Source organism: Martes martes (assembly GCF_963455335.1).
Source record: "Martes martes genome assembly, chromosome: 5".
In the NCBI taxonomy this organism is placed as follows: domain Eukaryota; kingdom Metazoa; phylum Chordata; class Mammalia; order Carnivora; family Mustelidae; genus Martes; species Martes martes.
This window is the reverse complement of record NC_137892.1, coordinates 101,225,159-101,248,810: the sequence shown is the minus strand read 5'-3', so window position 1 is coordinate 101,248,810 and position 23,652 is coordinate 101,225,159. Positions and strand designations below refer to the sequence as shown.

Genomic DNA, 23,652 nt, shown 5'->3' with positions numbered 1-23,652 from the left:
AAAAGTCTGGAAAAGAGTGAATGACATTAAAATGTAGACTGTATATCACATGACATCATTAGAAAAGGAAAAAGATAAGCATACTGAGCTGTTTCTACAAAGGATACAACCTAAGGACCATATGACAACTCCTACACAGCGACCAGAAAAAGGGAGGGGCAAAAAAAAAAAATCAAACGACCATGGAGGAAATACAAATGGATTTTGATTTTGAAGATAACAAAAATCCTCAACCTGACTGGTAGAGAAATGCAAATTTAAACTTCTACACTTATCGGACTGTCAGAAAGTACACACTGACAACAGCCAGTGTTAAGAAAGGGCCAGAGGGAATCTCTATCACCAGGTGGGAGAAGAATGGATACAGCCCACTTCAGAGAACAACGGGACATCCAGTAATCCTGGAATGCAACTAAATCTGCCCAGCAGTTCCTGTGCACTTGTGCCTGGATGGAGACGCGCTCAAGAATGGTCAGAGGAGCATTCTCAGAGCCAAACACCTGGAAACCATCCAAACATCCAGCAACAACCAAAGACAGAAACTGGAGTCCACTCAAGGCCCACCCTGAGCTACATGTAATGCAAAGATTCACAAACAATGTTGAATTTTAAGATCCAACAATAAATCTGTGTGCCATTTGTAACTTTTAAAATGCAAACTACTACTATGTATTTACGGATACATACCTCCACAATAACATTTTTAAAAAACACTTGAAAAAAAATCAGAACCTGCAGCAATCGCCTTCAAAAGGAGGGCTCGTACACAGGGCAGGGGGACAAGGAGGGATGCAAGTGTGTCAGCAACGGTTTATTTCTCATGTTGCACAGCAAGTACAAGGATACACATTCATATTTATCTTTTGTATGATGAAATAACTCCATTTTAAAATGCATGTGGCAAAAATCGTGGATTACAGCAGCATGATCCCACATGTGTGAGAAAGCAGATGTGAGAGCACACATCGAACCTTCTAGGGAAGCACCTGCAGGTATAAACTCTGAAAGGGATGCAAAGGAGACACTGACAGCCAAGAACAGACCATAACCACTTCAATCTTTGCCTTCAAATCACTGGTCTTACACGTGCTGATTCCCAAGCCTAGAACCTCACCCTAACCACCCAGCATGGTTATTTCAAAGCGGCCCTTCCTGGGCTGCACCGTGTCCCCCACCCCCCCCCCACCCCGAAGAAAACACTGTCCTTGCCCACACCCCATTGACTCCTCAAACCCAAACTAGAGAACACAGAGGCCGGACTTTCGTTCTCTAGGTGACTCCAATGTGCAACCAAGGGCCAGAGCCACATCGTCCAGGGTGCCACCATACCTCATCATTCAGGAATTCAGGGAGGCACTGAGGGGCCAGAATGAAAGGCCAAGTGTGGTGCGTGTGGTGCTGACTGACGATGGTGGCCGTAGCAGCTGTGGGGGGTTCCAGACCCCCAGCCCTCAGGGTAGACATGGCACTCCCCCCAGAGGAGGGAGAGGCTCAGGGAGACAGAAGCCACCCAACCTAGTGGATTTCCGGTGTCCAAATGGATTAAGTGTTGTGGAGAGAGATGAGTTAATAAGCATCACCTGCTCAGAACCACGCTTGGCATGTAGTAAGCTCTCAAAGTTAGCTACTTCCCAAGTAAAGAAACAGTTTGGGGGAAAGTGAGCTCAGCAAAGTATTTCAGTAAAGATCATGTTTACTCTTACAGCTTCATGAATGGGCTCCCAGCCCCATGAGAAGGAAACGCAGCTCAGACGTGTCTCACTGAGGTCTCGTAAACAATCTCTTGATGACTGACCTAAGAAGGACGTGTCCTTCATATGCTGAGAGCACATGGAGGACAAGAGAACGTGAACAGCTGCTCGACAAAGAGCTCAGGAGAGTGAAAGATTAACAGGAAAAGGAAGTTCTTCCTCCTCACTTCATCTACTTCTATCTACCTGCAAGAATCTAATCAAGAATATGAATTACAAAAAGCCTAGTTCCAACAGGAAGACAGGGTTGCTCTCGCTTTTAAGATGGAGACTCGAATGTGACTTAGGAAGATGCTGAAGATGGTTCTAGAATGGATGAGGACACACTGCTGTGTGGCAGAGTCAGCGGCATCCAAGAGCAGTCTGGAGAACAGAGGTAAACCATGGCCAGGACAGACAGACCCATGAAAGCTGCCAGATAACGGTGCTTTCCCTCCAGCTGCTGGCTTTCTTCTACTCCCTCTGCCATCTTTCTCCCATTGGAACACCCCAAAGGGAATACTGACCCTAGCCTGTCCTCCTGAGCCCATGAATCCCTTCCAGATCTTCCTGAAGCCCCCTTAGCCAGAGTTCCCTCGAGTTCACTTGTGCTTAGGTCACAGCCTTCCTGTGGTACCCCACATTCTACCCTGGCTGGAGCCTTTCACCCAGAGGCTCAGGGCACATGAGAGACAGCACAGGGCCCCATCCCCTCACTTGCTATGTGATACTTGGCAAGTTTCACCTGACCTCCTAGAGCTGTGCTTCCCCACCTGGGAATGGGAGCATGGCACTGGCCTCCTGGGGCTGTGTGGCAGGGCCGAGGGGTGGAGGGTGAGAGCCATAAAGCACTGGCCACTTGGAAGTTACTTGAAGAAAAAGAGAAGCATGCCCCTTAGGACAGTCACACAGCTGAAGTTGGTTGTTTCACTTTATTTAGCAAATGGTCACTCTCTGAGCCCTACCAGATTGCTCCTCCAGCTTCACCCAAGGGTCTGCCTTGGGAAGCAGCTCAGAGGGCAACTGGGAAGGCCCAGGTTCCCCAGTCAGCCTCCTCTTCCACCAACACACCCTGCAGAGAACAAAATCACTGCTCACGTCCTCAGGCACCCACCCTAATGTGGTTGAGGGGCCCTCCAGTGTTCAAGAGCCTGCCAGGGCCCAGCTCCAGGCACAGCTTCCTTCCTGCTCCTGAGATGTTGGTGACGGGCAAGGACCTCTGTCCCCAGCTGTGGGGGTGACAAACCCTATTCCCTAGCCCTGCAGCCTGTCCCTGCTGGGCAAGAAGCAAAATGTACGAAAATACTTTTAATCATTTCTTTGAAACGGTTAAGAAATAAGGTCATCTTATTTTTCTTTTACAATCCCAGTAAAAAAAAAAGTTCACATTAGTGCTGGGGCCCAAAACTAGGCCCTTCCCCGGAGCAGAGCACCGGCCACTCAGTAGAAACGCTTGTTCCGCTCCTGCCGCTTCTGAAACACTACAGCCCCAACCACGGCACACACGATGATCCCCAGGAGCGCACACAGCAGCAGCAGGAACACCCGCCACCCCGTCAGCGGCCCGCTGCGGAAGTTGCCGGTCGGGTCATCCACATTATCTGGGGGAGAAGAAAGGGGAGCTGCAGTGGCAAAGTGGAGGTGGCAGGCAGGCTCCCAGGAGATGGGGGAGTCCGACGGGACGGAGCCGAGTGACAGGCCACAGCCAGCCCTACAGGGGAAGCTGTTGCCTGCTCACAGCCCTACCGGTGAGGGACAGGGGGATGGACGGAGGCAGAATCCCACTAGGACCTAGATTCCCAGGGATCAAGGCCCCAGGAGCCTTCTGCTGCAAGAAGCTAGTGAAAGCTGGGATTCCTGGCCTCCCCAGGAGAGCCTGAGTCTGCACAGGGCAGGCCCAAGATCTGTGTTCACAAAGCCCCGCTCCAGCCCCGTGCAGTGGCCCAAGGCCCCCCTCTGGAAGAACACAGCTCTGGCCAAAGGCTGCCCTGACTCACACCTGGATGCTTCCCATGGCTCCTTGGGGGTCTCCCCAAGCCCCTTGCCCCCTGTCCTTCCACTCCAGCCACACTACTTCTCTGGCTGCTAACACCATCAACAACGCTGCTGGGAATGAGGCCCTGCCACATTAGGTATCTCCTGGAATTCCAACCACACTGGGATGGGGAATTCTCGATCTCCCTTTTATAGGAGGCTGACGAGAGGAACAGACTATCAAGTTCATCAGTCTATGGTGAAGGGACTTGGGTCTGGACTCAGGCCCTTCTGCCCTGTGCAGCCTAGGCCATGTTCCTGCCAATTGGCCTCCCTCCGCAGCCACAACCCTCCACTCCTTACTGTGGGGGTTACTCGGGGCCTCCACCCAGCCAGGCCTGAATGCCAGCCAAGAGCCAACTTACATTCTCCTTTCCCACACAACCTGAACAGGGCAGGCCTGCTGACTCGGTCTTAACACCAGCCTCTCTCCTCCTCTTGCCTCAGTCACTAGACTAAGCCCCAGGACAGCCCACAGCTAGGCACAGAGTGGAATCTCTGGAACCATCTGCTAAAGGAATGAAAAGAGCAACAAGTCTGCAAACTAGTTAATCCCTGCATGGCCAAAATCCCAGGGTTGCTGGGTCGATCAGAGCAAATTAGGTCTCCAAAAGCCCTCAGCAGCCAAAAACTCTTGATTCAAAGGTTGCAAAAACAGTGGCGTATGGCAAGGTCTGTTTAGCCCCTGAGATGTTTAAAAGTAATTTGAATCTTAAAACAGTGAGACGTCACATAAAATGCTGGGTTCCACTCTGGCTCCCACTCTACATGGAGACCTTGGGCTAGGCTGAGAGGCTCTTCAGTGCCCCAACCCCAACCCACAGGCACAACTTCAAGGTTCTTGGGGTATATGTCCACACACACACAGGAGTTTCACTTCAACCAGAACCGTTGCTCTGTGAAGACAGGCTGGTGGCTAATTAGTGCCAGGGGAAGAGTCTGGGCCTTTGGGGCTTGGCAAAAACTTAAGGTCAAATCTTGCCTTTACTTGTTTCTAGCTGAGGAAAGCTGGAGGATCAGTTCCCCCAGCTCGTGGCAGGACCTCCTGCCCAGGCCATTCACCGAGGCCACACACGTATTGTATCAGAATGCCCTGCACACCACCAACAATCTGGCCCCTCTGTCTTTATTGCCCATCAACCCAGCACCAAGCACTGGCAGAAGCAGAGGCCAGGTGCGCTCACATCTGTTCATTAGCACTGATTGCTACTCTAAGACCCCAGGCCACAACCCAACCAGGTGAGAGCAAGTAGACCACAGGCACTTAGCCCAGCTGGCCCCACCCCCACCCTGCACGAGGCTGCCCAAGCTGGGGTGGGTCTCAAGCACATACCTTTGGGTGACTTGAGGAAATTAACGCTGGGCTCAATCTTGGTCCAGTCAATGTTCTCTTCATCAGGAGTGTGTTCTACCATCAGCTGGAACAGCTTCATGGAGATGATGTCATGATTGTCTGCAAGACCCAGAGTTAGCTTATTATAAGGGGCGCAGAGCCTGCCTTAGGGCACATGGCCCATGCCCCTCCCCAGCTCCGGGCTGCTGCTCCAGTCAGGGAAAGTGGCCAGGTTCCCTGGGGCAAACCCTGCTCCTGCCTACTGAGGGGCCTGTTTTCTTTCCAGCAACCTCCAGTCACCCCCAGCAGGCAGTGTTCCAGAGGCTGTAATACCTCTAAAACATTAAGAAATCTGGGAGGAGGCAGAACAGACACACACAAAAAAACATGGTTTTTACACTGAGAATCAGCTGGGTCTAAATCCTGAGTCAGGTTCCTTGTTTGTAAATCTGGATGATACTCTCCACCTTGCCTGGTTATCATGGCAAGAAAATAAGACAGTACATACAAAGCACAAGACATTGCCCAGCAGATAGTATGTACCAGAAGAAAACCTGCATGTTATTCTATGGCCGTTTGAGAAGCCTGATCCTCCCAAGGGGCAGCGGGCAGCTGCCAGGCACTCCTGTCAGAGACCCAAGAACAAGACACAGACAAACCACTCAGCTACCTGAGGGCTAGGCCCCAATTCCTGGGCAGTGACTGTCCCCGAGGAGACGTGAGAAAAGGTCGGGTCTAACACTGTGGGCAGAAGAGAACCTCTGGGGCGCCTGGGTGGCTCAGTGAGTTAAGCCTCTGCCTTTTTGGCTCAGGTCATGATCTCAGGGTCCTGGGATCAAGTCCCGAGTCGGGCTCTCTGCTCGGTGGGGAGCCTGCTTCCCCTCCTCTCTCTTTGCTTGCCTCTCCGCCTACTTGTGATCTCTGTCTGTCAAATAAATAAATAAAGTCTTTAAAAAAAGAGAGAGAGAGAGAACCTCTACTTGACACTAAGGGATCACCCCATTCTGAGATAGGGAGGTTCTGACCCGAGACAAGGGTGCTGGTCCCTTAATTCTAGTATCAATGTGGCTAATGAGCTGAATGTGAGGCAAAGCCTCATGCCAAGAACTCTGGAGACTGGAATAGGGAGAGCCTAAAAAACAGGGAGCTGGCAGCTGGGTCAGGCAGAGCCCTGTGGTACCTGCCAGTCCACTGTGCAGAGCCCCGGGGGTCCAGGGACAAGTCCTGACTCTCAGGTCTGATGGCAGTTCCCATCTTAGCTCTGCCCTTCCTAGGTCTGTGAACGTGGGGAGATCCCTTTACCTCTCAAACTCCCCACGGTAACAGGTGTATAAAAGAGAAAAGCAGGGCACCTGGGTGGCTTAGTTGGTTAAGCGACTGCCTTCAGCTAAGGTCATGATCCTGGAGCCCCAGGATCGAGTCCCACATCGGGCTCCCTGCTCAGCAGGGGGTCTGCTTCTCCCACTGACCTCTCTCCTCTCATACTCGCTTTCTCTCATTCTCAAATAAATAAAATCTTTAAAAAAAATGGGAAAATTGGCCACGCTATCATGTGACACTCGTGAGCGGCCTGCTGCAAAGGCTCACACTCACACGCCTCCGATGAATGGCCAGGCACTACTGTGTAGACAGCCATCTCTAGCAGTCTCCACTGGGCCTCGCCAAACGGCCTCAGAGAACATCCACTGCCACAGATCTGGCTTTGTTCCCAGAACCTTCTCCTGACACAGGCTGAAATACGATCAGGTGAAATTCCAGATCGCCTGAGGGGGAAGACTGTGGTGAAACCCTAGATGAAACCGGACTGACAGCCAGCTGATAACTGACTACCAGGTTGTCCACCAGCAACTAATGATTCCCTGAAGCTGGGTAACAGGGGCAAAGGGACTTACTGGACCATTCTCCCCACTCTGGGGTATATAATTAAAATATCCATTCCAAAAACTTTAAGACCCCAAAGCAATGACTCTCTGGGGACCAAGTGGACCCAGGCATTTCTGTGAAGGGGAGGCTCCCAGATTGTGGCTGGATTACAGGCCTTGGAAAGGTCTATCCTGAGGATGAGTAAGCCCTTCGTCTGATTCTGTACACTGCTTCCCACTTTCAGTCAGGAGCAACTGGGCCTGGGCCTGGTGCCCTCTGAGGGCCCTGATGCCTTCTGAGTACCATAGCCAAGGGTCACTATCAAGTGTCACCCAGGCCCAGTGGCCCAGCAAAGCCTGCACAGGCTGACAGCAGCCCAGTGCTTACAGAGCACACTGTGGGCCAAACAAGAGCCCTGACTTTATGAAACCTACAGTTTGGTGAAAGGGACACATGAAATCCAAATTATATGGTAGATTCCAAGACAGTTAAATACTATGAAGAAAAATAAATCCAAGAAAGGCAATAAGGAGTGCAGAGAAGACTGTATTCGTGTGCCATTTTGAATAAGGGAAGCAGGGGTGCCTGGCTGGCTCAGCTGGTAGAGCATGTGACTCTGGATCTTGGGGTTGTGTGGTCAGGCCCCACATTGGGTGTAAAGCTTACTTTAAAAATGTAAATTAAGGGCGCTGGGGTGGCTCAGTGGGTTAAGCCTCTGCCTTCGGTTCAGGTCATGATCTCAGAGTCCTGGGATCAGGTTCCGCATCGGGCTCCCTGCTCAGCAGGGTGCCTGCTTCCCACCGGCCCCCGCTGCCTGCTGCTCTCTGCCTGTCTCTCTGCCTACTTGTGATCTCTCTCTCTGTCAAATAAATAAATAAAATCTTAAAAAAAAAAAAAAAAGTAAATAAAAATAAATAAATAAATAAGGAAATCGGGGAAGGCCCCATTGAGGAAGTGACATCTGAGTAAGACCTGAAGGAGAGGAGGGTAAGGCACAGGCACAAAGGCCTGGCAGAGGGCACTGGCATGTCTGAAGAAAAGCCATGGGTGATGTAAGGGAGCAGGGAGCCATGAGTTACAGGTGATGGGGGGCAGGAGAGGCACTGGCACACAAGGCCCAGCAGACCACTACTGGGACAGACAGTGGCCTTGACTCTGCAGGAGACATGAGCAGTGGTGAGACCTCACTCAAGCTTTCACGGAATCGTTCTAGCTGCTGAGCTGGGAGAGATTGTTGGGGGCTGGTGTGGAAGAAGAGGACCACATGGGAGGCTCATGCAGTCATCCAAGTGAGTGAAGACAATGGCCCGGACCTGCCAAGTAGTAACAGAGGGGAGAGAAGTGGTCCGCTGCACTGAGAAGACAAGGCCAGCAGGACTCACCAAAGAATGAGAGGTGGCATGTAAGAGAGGAAAAAAAATGAGACCGGAATGACACCAAAGTTTTTTGGGCTGAACAACTAGAGTAACAGAGGTGTCATTTATGCCTCGGTGGCAAGACGTGGGCTTCAGCTGTGGGCATGTGAAGACTAAAATGCCTGTTGGGTATCCAGGCAGAGATGTTGGGCAGGCAGGTGGTTACATAGGTCTGGAAAGGTCTGAGCTGGTGATGGAAAGATGGGACTCTGCAGCATCTGAATTCAAAGCCCTCTAGCTGCTCAAGAGCATGGAAGATGGCTGAGGGAGTGCTCATGCAGTAAGCCCCAGGTGTGCCAACATGCCCAGATGCTGGAAAGTGAAGGAAGAAACGCAGGTACAAACTCCCAAATGAAGGGAGTTCAAGAAGAAAAGTGATCAACTGCATCGCAAGCTTCTGACAGACGAGTGAAGGGCAAGACTGAAGCTTAATGCCTTGCTCAGCCCACACACTCACCAGACAGGTCTCCCGTGCCAGCCGAGGCTCCGAAGTAGTAGCCCGTGGGCAGGCGCACTCCCGTGATGTCGATGCAGTTTTTCCATTCATTCTTGTCCTCTAGGTCAGTCATCACCTGCAGCCAGCCAGCAAGTTAAGTACACACCATGCTCAAGCCCAGCCACCTCCCTGAGCCCCTACAGACAGAGCTGGCCCTGGCCTGCCTGCTCACCGTCAGACGGCCCCGGGAGTAGCGCACAGCCAGGAAGGTATCATGATCTCGGTTCCGGAAGTCGGCCGTGCAGCCTGCCAGCTCAGTCCAGCGGCCATCTTTGCTATGGTCGTAGGACAGGGAGCCATTGTTCACCATCACCGAGATGTACGGGAACACACGCTGAGACCGAGACACCAGTTACTCCATGGCCAGCCCAACCTGTGGGAGGCAGTGGGGGCCCCAATCCCTGGAGGCCCCTTCTGTGCCAAGACCAGGGAGACGTCCTGGTCCCCACCCCTCCGGCCGACTGCCCAGCCCTTCCTGTCCTGTCAGAGGCAGAAGGCAGAGGCATACCTCTGTGGTCTCATCGTTGGGATATGTGTCCAAGAAGATGGCTAAGCCGTGGAAGTTGTCTTTGCTCCCAAACACAGGCCCTGGAATTAGAAGGAGATGCTCTCATAATGGGAGATATTGGAGTTGTCCCCTGGTACCTGAAGGACAAAGTAATACCAGTATAGGTGGGGAAAAGAGAGGTTAATCTGAGGTCATTCACCCAGGGAAGGGAAGGATCTCTAAGGGAAGGGAGGTATCAGGGGTGCAGCAGAGAAGACTCAAAATCTGAAACCAGAACTGTTGAGGGAATAGCACCTGGCCTTGTGCTCTGACATGTCAGGTGACAAGAGGGCAGGGACCCCTAGAGAGGAAGCCCCATCTTCTAACCCAGGGGTCAGCAACTTTATGTCAAGGGCCAGAGAAAAAACATTTTAGACTTTTAAGACACATATGGTCTCAGCCACATAGTCTTGTTTTTGCTATTTTAAAAAATGGTAGAATGATGGGATGCCTGGGTGGCTCAGTCAGTTAAGGATCCAACTCTTGGAGTGGGCCCAGGTCATGATCTCAGGGTCCTGGGATTGAGCCTTGCATCAGATTCCATGCTCAGCCCTGCTTCCCTCTCGCTCTCCCTCCGCCCTTCCCCCTGGTTCATGCATGCTCACTCACATGCTCTAGCGCACACTCTAAAGTAAATAAATAAATTGGAAAAAAAAAAAGTCGAATGGTAAAATTGTTTCTTAGCTGGTGTACAACACCAGGCCACAATGGGGTATAGCTGCTAGGATCCAGCTAGCCCTCTTCTTAAAAGGATACTTCCCAGAGCAGACTCAAAGAGGAGCAGTAGGACCCTAACCGGAGGGTACAGAATGCCCTCACCTAGATAAGTGCGTCACTACCTGGCACAAGGCGGTCCCGGGTGTACCACAAGGCAATGCCATCTCCATGGAGATTCTTCTTCCCAGCACCATGGACTTTAAAGTGGACGTGCATCTCCCAGTCCTTGAGGAAGCAGGGCTGCAGGGAAAGCAGAGAGAGCTGCTCAGAACTCACCAGCTATCCTGCCAGCTAGAGGTGACCCAGCGCAAGCCTGTCTCCTCCACTGAGACTGGCACTCCTTGGAACAGGCCCAGGCAGTAGAGTCACCAGTGACATTGACCAACAGACACCCTACGTGCCCGGCATTCTCCACAGGAAGGGAGGGGGCTGCTGGGCCTCCCAGGTGGGGAGGAAGGGGCCACCCAGTGTCCCAGGGCTGCCTGGGCCGCCCATCCTGGCCCTAGTCTTCTCTTCGGCCTGGCCATAGTTTCTCACTCTATGATTCACTTTCCTCAACACCAGCCAAACCAGCCATTTCCTCTCCATCCCCACTACTCCTGCCCCAAAATCGTGTAGAAGGATTACTACCCCTATTTGAGCCACGTGTTTTACAAAACAGAAAACCCATTCAAAGACAAAATAACTTGTCCACAGCAGGTTAAGTGGACTTAACCACAGCAGGTTACGATCACCCAGATCTGTAGGACTCTGAAACTTCTGCTGTGTCTTCTGTACCTCCCATGATCTTCAGGCCTTTAACACAAAGTGCAGCAACTCTTTTCTGGTCTCCCACCTTACTGTCTTCCTTTCTAACCATGTTTCCAAACTGAGACACTCAAACCCAGGTATGGATGACTCCAAACCCCAACCACTTGGCCAGCACCCTTCCTGCCTCTTGCAGACCCAGTCCAGCTTCAGTGTGAGGACAGTGCCAGGGCTGGTGGCCTGGAAAGTTCATGCTCTGGGGTCTCTGGTCTGTTGTGATGTGAGAAAAGGCAGATATTCCCTGGAATTCAGGAACACCAGCTGCAGAGCTGGACACTGTCCACAGTAAGGGGAACAGCCTAGCCTCATCCACCAGGAAGTTGCTGGTGAAAACTAAGGTGTTGACACATACTTTGACAAGAATCCACATGGGGGAAGTCTACAGAGGGGGGATGAGAGCAAGTGTTTAAACAAAGGCCCATTAGAAAAGCAAACTAAAACAAGATGTTGACTTATCAGATTGGCAACTATTAAAGAGATCATTAATACCAGTGTAGAGGAGGATGAAAAGAAACACATGCTCTCAAACAACCAATGGGACTGTAGATGCTCCCATTTTCTTGGGGGCAGTCTGGTTGTTGCAGCTTTTTAACAGACCACGGCACATCCGTAAGTCTTTATACTTGAAGATATCAAAGATATTAAGAGAAGAAAAGTAAGTTGACAAAGTTCAAATTCGTATACAGAGAGAAAATAAAAATTAAAGGAACATGGGCAAACATTAATGATACGTGACTTTGAGAGGGGAACTACAAGACATGTTTACTTTCTATATTTGAATTTTATATCATTAATATAATCTTTAAAACTCAAAAACAGAAAACTTTACATCCCTTCTTGGATGATCTGGCTGGGGCATTCATTGATTCATCAGACTTACTGTTCTGGCTCTGGGAACCAAAAACCAAGATGAAGCGCCCCAGTTTCAGCCTAGGAACACAGATGGCAGACACCTAACCAATAGCTCGCAAGTAGTAGTGTGAAATCTTGGCCTTCCCAATTCTTGGGAGTTCACTGGCTCTGTGGAAATCTGCAGATTCTAGAGGGCACAGCTGAGAGCCGAGGAGGCCAGCTCTCAAGGATAGATGGACAAAGACTCTGATGCCAAGCCCTACTGAGGGAGTGAAAGGCCTGGTGAATCACCCTTGCCTTGGGCTGAGACCACAAAGAAAACAACCCAAAAATTAGAGCCTGGAAAAGCCCTGCCAGGGGCAGGAGCCCAGCTTGAGCCCTCTCATCCCTGAAAGTAGACTAAAGTGACTCACCCATGCCTGAAATTGGCAAACAATCTTACAAAATACAGTATCCGACATACAATAAATAATCAGAAACACAAAAGACAAGTTATCAACCAAAACCAAAAGGGAGGGAGGGAGAGACAGGCTAATTGGAACTCCATATACTGGACTTTCAAATAACAAGCTTACTACTTCAAGGAGATAAAAGACAAAATTGAGAACTTTGGGAAATAACTGAAATTTTTAAAAAATCACCTCACAAAAAAATTCCAGAATTAAAAGAATAACTGAAAATAATAATGTAACAGACAGGTCTAACAACAGATTAAAAACAAAGAGAGAACCAGTGATCTCCAGGCCAGTCAGGTAGATAAAAATATCCAGGAGGAAGCACAGAGAATGAGTGGTAAATACAAAATTGTCAGTAGGAGACAGAGAATGAAAGATAAGTATAACTGGAGTTTCAAGATAAGAAGTGAGAGAACAGGTCAAAGGAATTTTTTTTTAAAAGATTTTATTTATTTATTTGACAGAGAGAAATCACAAGTAGGCAGAGAGGCAGGTGGGGGAGTGGGGGGAGGAGCAGGCTCCCTGCTGAGCAGAGAGCCCGATGCGGGGCTGGATTTTAAGACCCTGAGATCATGACCTGAGCCAAAGGCAGAGGCTTAACCCACTGAGCCACCCAGGTGCCCCAAAGGAATATTTAAAGAGATGCCCCAAAGGAATATTTAAAGAGATGTTACTAAAACTGATTCAAAGACATTACACCACAAATCTTAAATCTTACAAACCAAAGGAGACAAATAAAAAGAAAACCATACCTAGGAACATCAAAAAGGGAGGGAGGGAGGAAGGGAGGGAGAAAAAGAAGTCTTAAAAAGCAAGAGGGGGGCACATAAGATTATCTTCAAAGCAACAATTAGCCTGATATGGGGATTCTCAACAGAAACACTGGGAGCAAGAAGACAACAGTTTGAAATATTTGGAGTTAAAAGAAAATGACATAGGATTCTATACTTAGCAAATGTTATCCTGCAAGAATGAAGGTGAAATTAAGACATTTTTAGATAAACAGAAACATTAAAACTGTCTTTCATTCATCAGAAAGAAGGAAAATTATCCAGAACCAGAGATCATGACCTGAGCCCAAAACAGAGGCTTAACCCACTGAGCCACCCAGGTGCCCTGCAAGCAAAGAACTTTCAACCTAGCAGAAGACTAAAAATGGAACAAAACTTAAGCAACCCGAGAGACAACTGGCGAGAAAATGAACAGAGAATGAGCAGTACAAATAGAAAATAAATAATAGGAAGGTAGACAAAACCAAAATCCAAGCGCCTGGGTGGCTCAGTCAGTTGGGCATCCAATTCTTGGACTGTGGTCTCAGAGTGGTGAGATACAGCCCCGTGTCAGGCACTGTGCTCAGTGTGGGGTCTGCTTAAGAGTCTCTCTCCCTCTCCCTCTGCCCTTCCTCCTTTCTCTAGATAGATAGATAAATCTTTTAAAAAATCGGTAATTATCCTAAATGTAGATGGCTACATGCTGACAAGGCTACACAAGATCTCTATTATTTTTTACAACTGTATGTAAATTGGGGCGCCTGGGTGGCTCAGGCGGTTGAGCGTCTGCCTTTGGCTCAGATCATGATCCCAGGGTCCTGGAATGGAGTCCCACATCATGATCCCTGCTCAGAGGGGAGTCTGCTTCTCCCTCTCCCACTGCCCTCTGCTCATGTGTGCTCCCTTTCTCTCCAATAAATAAAAGCTTCAAAACAAAAACCTCTATGTGAATTTACAATGATCTCAAAATAAGTTTAATTTTAAATAATAAATAAAGGATCAAAGACAAACTTAAGAGCTAAAACTATAAATCACTTAGAAGAAAACACAGGGTCACAACATTGGATTTAGCAAGATTTCTTGGATAAGACACCAAAGCACAGACAAAAACAAAAAAATAAAGTGAATTTCATCAAAATTAAATGCGTGCACATCAAAAACATTGAGAGGGTAAAAAGACAAACCATAAAATGGGAGAAAGTATTTCTAAATCATGTATCTAATAAAGGAGCAGTGTCTCCAGAATATACAGAGAGCTCCCAAAGTTCAACAATTAAAAAAAACAAAACAATTTTCTTTTCAAAATAAGCAAAGGACTTGACTACACACTTTTCCAAGGAAGAAAATAAACAAATGGCCAATATACACATGAAAAATGCTCTATGTCATTACTTATTAGAGAAATGCAAACCAAAACCACAAGACATTGCCTCACACCCATTAGGATGGATGGCTATCATAAAAAACAAAACAAAACAAAACAAAAAAACCCACCAGAAGATAACAAGTGTTGGCGGGGCATCTGGCTGGCTCCGTAGCTAGAGCCTGCTACATTTGATCTCCAGATCGTTATTTCGAGGCCCTCACTGGGTGTAGAGATTACTTAAATAAATGAATAAACTGTAAAAAAATAAAATTTATATTAAAAAAAAAAAAGAAAAGCAAGGCACACAATCCTACAGGGTGGCTCAGTAGGTTAAGCCTCTACCTTCGGGTCAGGTTATGGTCTCAGGGTCCTGGGATTGAGCCCCACACTGGATTCCTTGCTTGGTGGGGAGTCTGTTTCTCCCTTTCCCCCTGCTTGTGCTCTCTTTCTTTCTCAAATAAATAAATAATTTTTAAGGATTTTATTTATTTGACATAGAGAGAGAGAGAGAGAGAGAGAGAGAACACAAGCAGGGGGAATGGCAGGCAGAGGGAGAGGGTTAAGGTGGTAAATTTTATGTTATGTACATTTACCATAATAAAAAATATTTGTGGTATTTTCTTTTCCATGTGTGCAGATACATAAATACAATAATCAAATAATTTTTGTAGAGAGCCATTACATTTTTCAACCGCATTTAAATGTCAATGAGAATCCTACTAAAGACAAGGTTTTCAAAAATTAAAGGATTTAAAAGTTAAAAAAAAAGGTTAAAATGACAAATTTTTTTATGTGTATTTTACAACAATAAAAATAAACCAATAATCCCCCAAATGCCTAATTACATGCCATTTACAAGACACAACTCTAAAACAAAGAAATGGAAAAGGAAAAGGACAGAAAAAGATACAGCATGCAGATGCTAACTGAAAGTAAGCTTGTGCAGCTATACCAATAACAAAGTTTACAAGGGGACTTTTTAATGACAAAAGGACTTTTTTTTTTTTTAAGATTTTATTCATTTATTTGACAGACAGAGAGAGAGCACAAGCAGGTGGAGAGGCAGGCAGAGAGAGTGGGGGAAGCAGGCTCCCTGCCAAGCAGAGAGCCCAGGACCCTGAGATCAAGACCTGAGCTGAAAGCAGAGGCTTAACTCACTGAGCCGCCCCGACAAAAGGATTTCTTAATGAACAAAAGATTTCATTTACCAGGAAAATTTTGGCCTCAAAATCTATCAAGCAGAAACTGACAGAATTACAAAAATAAAAACAAATCCACAAAGCAATTTTCACACCTCTCTCAGTAATTGATAAAAACAAGCAAAAATGTCAGGAAGAATACTTGAACTCAATCAGCAAACGTGACCAAGGACCTAAAGGGCACAATGTACTCAACTAGCTGAGAATCTACATTCTTTGCAAACACACACAGAAAATTTTCCAAAAACCTGACCCTTTGCAAGACTCAATAGACCTCCAAGGACGGAAATAATAGATTGTGTTCTTTGACCGGGATAAACTCAAACTAGGTATTAATGATGACTTAATTTTTTAGGAACTAGAAAAGCTTTTATGTTTGAAGAAAAAGTTAAACATATCTCACCTCTACAAAAGTCAGCCCAGAAACCAGATTTCAAATGGTCTCTTCGGTGCCCAGGAGTTTTCTGCATCTGAGAACAACGTACTGAGATAAGACCCCAAGCGGGTATGAGGGGTGCCTCCAAGCAGAAGGGCAACTGCAGGGAGATGGGAAAGGAACACCTACTCTCCTGCCCCTGGTATGGTTTATAGAGAGAGGAGTTTCCTGAAAGGGTACACACAGAAGTTGAAACCTAGAAACTGAATCCTTCATGACCAGTCTCTGTGTAAGGCAGACTGAAGACTGCAGATCGGTGGAGGGAAATACCAAGATAGAGACACTATAAAGCCTCTGAAGGATTTTAAGCAGGTTCAGGGAAGGGACCAGCTGGAACTGATTTAGAAGCTGCTTTTGGATGCAGAGAGTGACATGGCCATGCTTTTCCATCCTCGCTGCAAAGCCGAGCCGGCTGGGGCGCTCAGTAATCTTAACGCCCTGGCCCTCCCTGGGGCCAACTAAATCAGAATCACCTGGCTACAGGTGATTTCCATGCCTTTGCTCACAAGTGGGAGGCAGAGCTAATCAAATAGTCAGCTGATACATTATGAAACATTCTGATGAGAAATCACTACGTGATTTGGGGTTTGTAAACCTAAGGAAGTTGAAAATATCAAGTAACTCTGCTATAACAAAACTCCCTCATCCTCATCTACTATTTAAGTGAACAGATTCCCAGCACTCGCATCTACAAAAACAAAAAGCAGAAGTGGTGCTGAGGCCTATCTTACTCTGACAATAACAACCACCCAGACAGGGATGCACTTCAACAAATTTCTACTTCTACGATAATTATCCACAAATTGTGTGATGCATTTGTTTTGACCAAATGTGTATTAATAATATTCTCCCCCCAAATACTAAAACTTAGTTTCAAGGTCCCACCAAAGTTAAAAGGTTTACATTATTACACTTCTTTTAGTTGGAAAGGAATGAGACACACTAATCAGTAAGAGATTTTCAAGCATTAAATACACCGCACAGAACAAAATTCTATGTGGGATGAAATGAAAATACAAATTCAATAAAGAAAAAACCTGATGTATAATTTGGGCTGATTCACAGCATTTAAAACATACAGTGAATATCAAATGGAAATTATTTGGATTCCACTGAATACACTTAAGAGTACTGAACAGTTTCATTTTAAAATGGCAATATTTAGGGGCACCTTGGTGGCTCAGTCAATTGAGAGTCCCACTCTTGATTTTGGCTCTCAGCTCAGGTCATGATCTCCAGGTCTCGCATGCCCACTCCGTTCATTCCGCTCAGAGTCTACTGAAGATTCTCTCTCCCTACCCCTCCCCCCCAACCAGGGCGCATGCTCTCTTCCTCAGTACATACGTAGGTACATAAAATCTTAAAAATAAAATAAAATAAGATAAAATGGCAATATTTGAAATACACTGGAAACTACATCCTTTGCAAACATTTAAACTTAAGAAAAGCAGTTCTGGATATCAACTTCTAAAAAGTGTAAGAGGATATATACTTTCAGACAGTACATCAGCCACAAAAGCTTAAATGCTACTCTGCAGCCCACATAAGGCTCCCCAGGATGGGCCCAATCAGCCCCTTGGGCTTCCCTCTGTCCTGTGCTCCAGCCATCAGACTCTTGGGAGTTCCAGTCACCTTGGGGCCACTCCCTGGTCTGGACTGCTCCACCCCAAAACAGCAGAAGCTATGTTTTCTCTTCTTGGTACCACAGCAGGTGCTTATGAGTATTTTGCTAATTCAGGGCGCTTCCCAGAGTGAGGGAGACAAAGAAACGTCCAGAAAGCACCTCCCCAGTAAAGGAAAGTTCTTGGGAAACAACAGGCAGAAAGTTCTAAGCATTCCAAGTAATTTCTTTCAAGAATTACAGGAAACACTCCAACCCTTTCAAGAGTATCTGCAGGGCTAAATAGGAAAGTCCCTAGAAGTGAATGGAGACGCGGGGGAAGGAAGAGAATTCTATTTCAGACTGAAAATTTGATGAAGTTAAGTGCAGAACTCTCTCAGCCCTGTGACATCACCAAGCCACTGACAATGCCAACCAACCGTTACCTACAACCATAATTAAGTTACTTGTAGCTGAACCAATTTCTAAAAGTTCCAGCACTATTTGTACCTTACTTAAAAAATAGAAAAATTAATGACATACTGAACTCACTTCCATAAAAAATATAACACATTATAATTTTTAAAAATTTTCTGAAAACCCTAAGACAGAATAATGTGACAGGATGTGACGCGGGGGAGATAGAGTAGTTAATGAAATACTGAGTGGGTGGCACTCAAGCTGAGACATACCAGATGAGAAAGAAGCAGGCAGGCATTAAGAACCAGGAGGCAGTGTCCCAGATACAGGGAACAACAAGTGCAAAGGTCCTGAGGCAAGAAGGCAGCCAGAGAGGCTTTATAAAATTACCAGTATAAATGGAGATGCCAAGCACCAGGAGCCAGACTGTGTAGACATAATGTCTGTTTATGCCCTTCACGGAAGACCCCAGGCTCTGAGAATCAGAGTGAAAGCTGAAGAAAGTAACCCAGATGCCCCTAGCAGAAAGAAGAGGAGGAGCAGAAGGGACAGGCAGATGGACAAGGACAAGGACAGTGTGGGCTCCTAGAACTAAATGGGGGAAGCCATTCAGAATGGACCAAAGAACAGGGTGATGAAGAAAACTAGGACAATGGCCAACAGCTTAGGCCTATGGGAAGAAGTGGAATCAGGCAGGCTGAGGCAAGAACAGCTTCCAGCCCAAGCTGTGACCCAGCCCCAAATTAGTCCCCTTTCGCCCCTTTCCTGACCTAGACTTCCTCAGTGTGGAGTCTGCATAGCAACTTATTTTGGCCACTGGTCACGTATGACATGCCAGTGACACCTGAGGTTCCCTAACCTCTAGACTGAAGGTCACAAAAATCGAAAGTGCCCACAAGTCCAGCTCCTCTATTATCAGTGATGACAAGACCCTCAGTAAAGCACTGGGGAAGTGGACTAAGTCCGCAAGTATTTCTAAGGGATTCCTCCATTGTCCAGGGGGAGCAAGGGGGGCATGCGTTGCAAGTGAATTGCTGGGCTTCGTATCAGACAGATCAGAATTTAAATACTGATTATACCATTCAGTGTTTGTGTTAGCGCTGCATAAAGCCGTGACAACCATCTACTTTCAAACAGCCTGTTTGAGAATTAAATGCAATAAGGCTGTTTAAGGTCAGTGGCTAACACACACAAAATACCTAATAAGGATTCCATCTGTTCCATTTATCCCACTATTGAGAGTTCAATTCAGACAGCTATGAGCTCCACTGCTTACCAGCTATGTGACTTTGAGTCAGGCACTTTCAACTAATTCTTAGCTTCCTCAGTAAAACGGAGATAACATCACTTAATTCATCTAGCTTTCCAAGAAACTAGATGAGAAAGGTGTGAAGTGTCAGGCACAGCTCCCCACACAGTTAACTTCAATGGTCATTCACAGTAACTTCAAAAGTCAAAATGAGGATACCTTGTGGGGGGTGGGAGATCACAAGCCTTCAAACCAAGCTCAGATCTGGGGTGTTGCGGAGACTGGGAGTAGTAGCTTACTTAAGGATACACCCAGCGTCCTGGGAGTCACTCACCTGGTGGTTCCAGATAGAGCCCTCTTTGCTGCGCTCATCAGGGGTCAAACGCACATACTGACTCGTGAGTATAGTGCTGCCTTGGAAGTCCCAGAGGGGCATGGAGCTGGAACCGACCCCTGTGGGGAGAGAGGGGCGTAGACAGGTGCGTAAGAGGCCATGCCAGCAATGGCCTTGCCAGAGGCAGAAAACCCACAGAGCTGCTTTGTTCAGGAGAAAGGAAACCCCTTTAACCAACCCTACCCAGCCTCTCCCTCACCCTGCACTCATTCCCGCCCCAGGCCTCACCTTGGTAGGGCTTGATAAGCGAATGCTCCCGCTTGAGGTGTTCACTGTTGCCGTCAGTTATATCCGCAACAACCGGCCCCAGCAACAGGAGGAGAAGTAGAGGTGTAGTGGGGCCAGGGCCGGGGCCGGGAAGCCCAGGCCTCCCCGGGCACCGCCGGCCCCAGCCCCAGCGCCAAATCCAGCCTTCCGCCGCCATTCTCCGTTCCTCTTGGCCACTTCCGCCCTAGGACTTCCGCCTTCCGGGTGTCCCACCTCATGTCCTCCGGCGGGAAACCCTTCAACCCTAATGTCACCGGGAAATTTAAAAAAAGCAAAGCCTCGCAGCCGAAAGGAAGGCGGCTTTATTTACTGAGCAGGCCCCCAACCTGGCCAAATGCCGTTCCATCTCCTTGGCGGCTCCGAGGAACCTGTCTGCCAGCCTCAGCAATGGGTTTCTAGGAGCGACAAGAGCCGCAACCAATCGTGGAACAGCACGTTAGGCTTGTGAGCCAATGAGGAACAGAGGGATAGTAGTACTCGGGGCAGCACGAGGGTCGTGTGCGAAGCAAGGCATGCTGGAACTTGTAGTTTGGGGGGGTTTCGCGCGGGCTGGGCGGACGAAGAACGACCTCGGCCACCAGCCGGTGATCACATCTCTGGAGTAACATCTCCCAGTCCTTGGGGGGAAGAACTCAGAATGGAAGGAGGAAGCCTGAATTCCAGCTCCCTCGTCCCCTCGTACTCACTGGGTGGCTCTGGCTACCCAGTCTTAAAGGTTTCTGGCCCCACCCCTCTCCTAGCGCCAGGCCTTTGGAGACGTAGAATTCCCAGTTGCGGGCGTCCACTACTTCCAACTCCGGTGGCCCTGTAGGGTTTAAGCCAGAGGAGCGGATCCGGATCCTATCCCGGAATCCTGAGACGGTTACGACCCACCCGGATCCAAATCATTTTAGTGCCCGCCCGCTGCAGCTGGAAGGGGCCATGAATGGTCCAGAAAAGCCACCTGTGGACCAGAGGTCAAAAACTGCTGGCGCACAGCTGGGTAGAGCTCTGTTTTACCTGTTCATGCTGTTTCAATACAATGATTTTAAATATCGATTTATTTTTATTTTTTTAATTGTATTTATTTATTAGAAAGCGAGAAGGCACAAAACGGGGGAGGGGGTTTGGGGGAGAGGGAGAAGTAGACTCCTCGCCGAGCAGCGATTCCCAGCGGAAGTCAGCCACTTAACCGACTTAGCCACCCAGGCGCCCATCGGTATTTCTAAATCGACAGACTTAACATCAGAAATCCAAATTTCCGGCTTTTCAGGAAAATCTGGACATCCAACCACAGTACGCCCATGTGACCTTACAAAGGCCTTCCTCTGCGGAGCTAGCCTCTCCACTGGCCACTAATTTATAACACCTGCCCCGCCCCTCCAGCTATTTGAATTAATAACCCCTGCTACAGCTCACAGGATCGGGGGTGGAATCATTGGTTGGTTGCTCCTTTATTTTATTTCACGAATCTGCCCTTTTGAATGAGTGAACTTATTCAAGATTAGTGCTGAGACATCTTTCTGGATCACATACTTTTGATTAGCTTATTAAAGTAATACGCTCATCTATGTAGTACAGATATATAATACAGCAAAAGTCCCCTGCCATTCCCTTCCAGAAATGTATCTATATCTATACCTTCCACTAGACCTCTAGGACAGCTGGGATTTTTGCCCGTTATGCCCAGCATCTAAAACCACACTTGGCACAAAGGAAGTGATTAATAAGTAATTAGTAAAAGTATGAATATTTGTTCTAGAACCTGGAATTGGGCCATGAAGAATGAGTAGGAGTTTACCAGCCATAGGAAAGGCATTCTCAGCAGAGGGAACAGGAGATGCAAAGGCCCAGAGGGATGCCAGAGAGCATAGGGATGAAAGCAGGTCGGAGTGGCTGAGGAGAGGTGGGTGAGAGTATAGCTGAGGCCAGAACTTGAAGGGCCTTCTATTTCCAGCTAAGGAACATGGCCTTTTTCCAGAAAGCAATTGGGATGGTTTTAAGCATGGGAGTGGCCAACATGGGTTTCTCTGGCAATGGTGAGGAGAAGAAACTAGAGGGGAGCTACCTTCCCCAGGTGGGGAGACTGAATAGAAGGTCATTATGACCAGATGAGAGATAGCAAGGCCTGATCCAGGGAAGTCTCCAGAAGGAAGGGAGATTGGATCTCCCACACAAAGACTAGAAATCAGTAATCGATCCCCTGAGGGAGCCACGGAGAGAAAGAGAAGTTGAAAACCGAGTTCTGAGAGCTGCAGGGAAGAAAACTTGATAGGAACTAAGAGATGGGAAGTCCTAGGGTTGGCTGGGGTCCCTGGGGTAAAGAGCTGAAACTGGCATCTGTAGTGGAGAAGTGAGGAGAGGGGAAGATGACCTTGGCAGGGGCCAGAGCCTGTAATGGGGCCTTTTGGGGAAGAAAGATGAACTGTTGGCACCTGGCCTAGTAGCAGCCCAGGTGCAGTTCCCAGCACCCAAGCACACATATTTACAACTTAGCAGTATCTAATTTGATCTGTGACCTTGGGCAACTCACTGCTCTCTGAGTCTCCGCTTCCCAATCCGTAAAATGGAAATAATGAGCGCCACTCACAAAAAGGGTATAAGGATCAAATGAAGTCATATGGGGAGAAGACCCTATAAATGGTAAAGCCCTCCATGAAACCGAGGCCAAGAATCAGGGCACAGCAGATAGATGGGCAGTTCCCACTGACATCACACACCCCATAAACCACCCCCAGGCACATTGCCATTGTCATGCACCTTATTAAGACAATGCTCCAGGCCCAGAAGCAGCCCCCAATACACATACCAAGTCTGACTGAATCCCTCTATCTGGGGATCCTGGAGCGAGGTGTCTGGAAAGGGATAAGGCAGGCCAGGTAAAGAGGGGAACACTAGCTGCTATCACAAACAGACTCGAATGTGTATAACAACTCAAAGATTATTCCTCACTCACGTAACAGTGCAAAGCTAGTGTTCCTGGTTGACGGGTGAGTTCCCTTTGTGCCCTAATACAAAGACCCTGTCTCCTTCCTCCTATGGCCCCACAATCCCTTAATCTCCTTCATCCAGCCAGCTAAAGATGAACGAGACCATGTGGAGGCACATATTACATAAAATTCTTGGTCCAGAACTAGCACCCATTGTTTCATTCAAATTTACTTGGTGGGACTAGTCACAAGGCCACACCTGACTGTAAGTGAGCCTGGGAAATTAAAGTTTAACCATGTACCCAGAGGAAGAGGGCATGAACTTGTAGTGAAGAGTCAGCCAGTTTATACCAGCGAAAGGTTCAAGTCACAGCCCTAGAAGGGGACAGTAGGATAGAGGGTAGAAAACCAAAGAGGGGCCCAAACCAGAGTGGTGGGTGACTTGAGGGTGCTAAGCCCATACACAAGGTAAAATGCATTCGGTGGGTGCATGTCTGTGTAAGACAGAGGCCAACTGAGGACTCTGGCTAAGGGCCCAGAGTTCAGCTGGCCTTGGGCCGGGGCTGGGAGGGCAGGGTGTCACTCTTCAGCTGATGGTGCTACACCAAGGTGGGATTTTTGTTTGATAATGAACACATAGGCGTCACACATGGAAGCCACTGACGCACATGTCACCGGGAGGGCTGAGGACTTGTGTGTCTATGGGCAGTTGTGCCTGTCACATGCCCCTATCCAGGGGACTAGATATACATATACAAGGGTTTCTTTTCTTTCTTTAAAGATTTTATTTATT

General features: G+C 47.9%; 1 protein-coding gene across 1 annotated transcript; it reads right to left on the bottom strand.

Annotated features, from left to right (window-relative positions):
* Window positions 1-790: 790 nt before the first annotated feature.
* LMAN2 (lectin, mannose binding 2) lies at window positions 791-20,380 on the bottom strand. Its single transcript, XM_080804865.1, has 8 exons — window positions 19,912-20,380; window positions 19,624-19,742; window positions 10,258-10,375; window positions 9,380-9,459; window positions 9,044-9,205; window positions 8,833-8,947; window positions 5,098-5,217; window positions 791-3,331 (listed from the first exon to the last, which is right to left on the bottom strand). Exons 1-8 carry the CDS (start codon window positions 20,105-20,107, stop codon window positions 3,171-3,173), a joined length of 1,071 nt encoding a protein of 356 aa, XP_080660991.1. The 5' UTR covers window positions 20,108-20,380; the 3' UTR covers window positions 791-3,170.
* Between the last annotated feature and the right edge of the window lie 3,272 nt (window positions 20,381-23,652).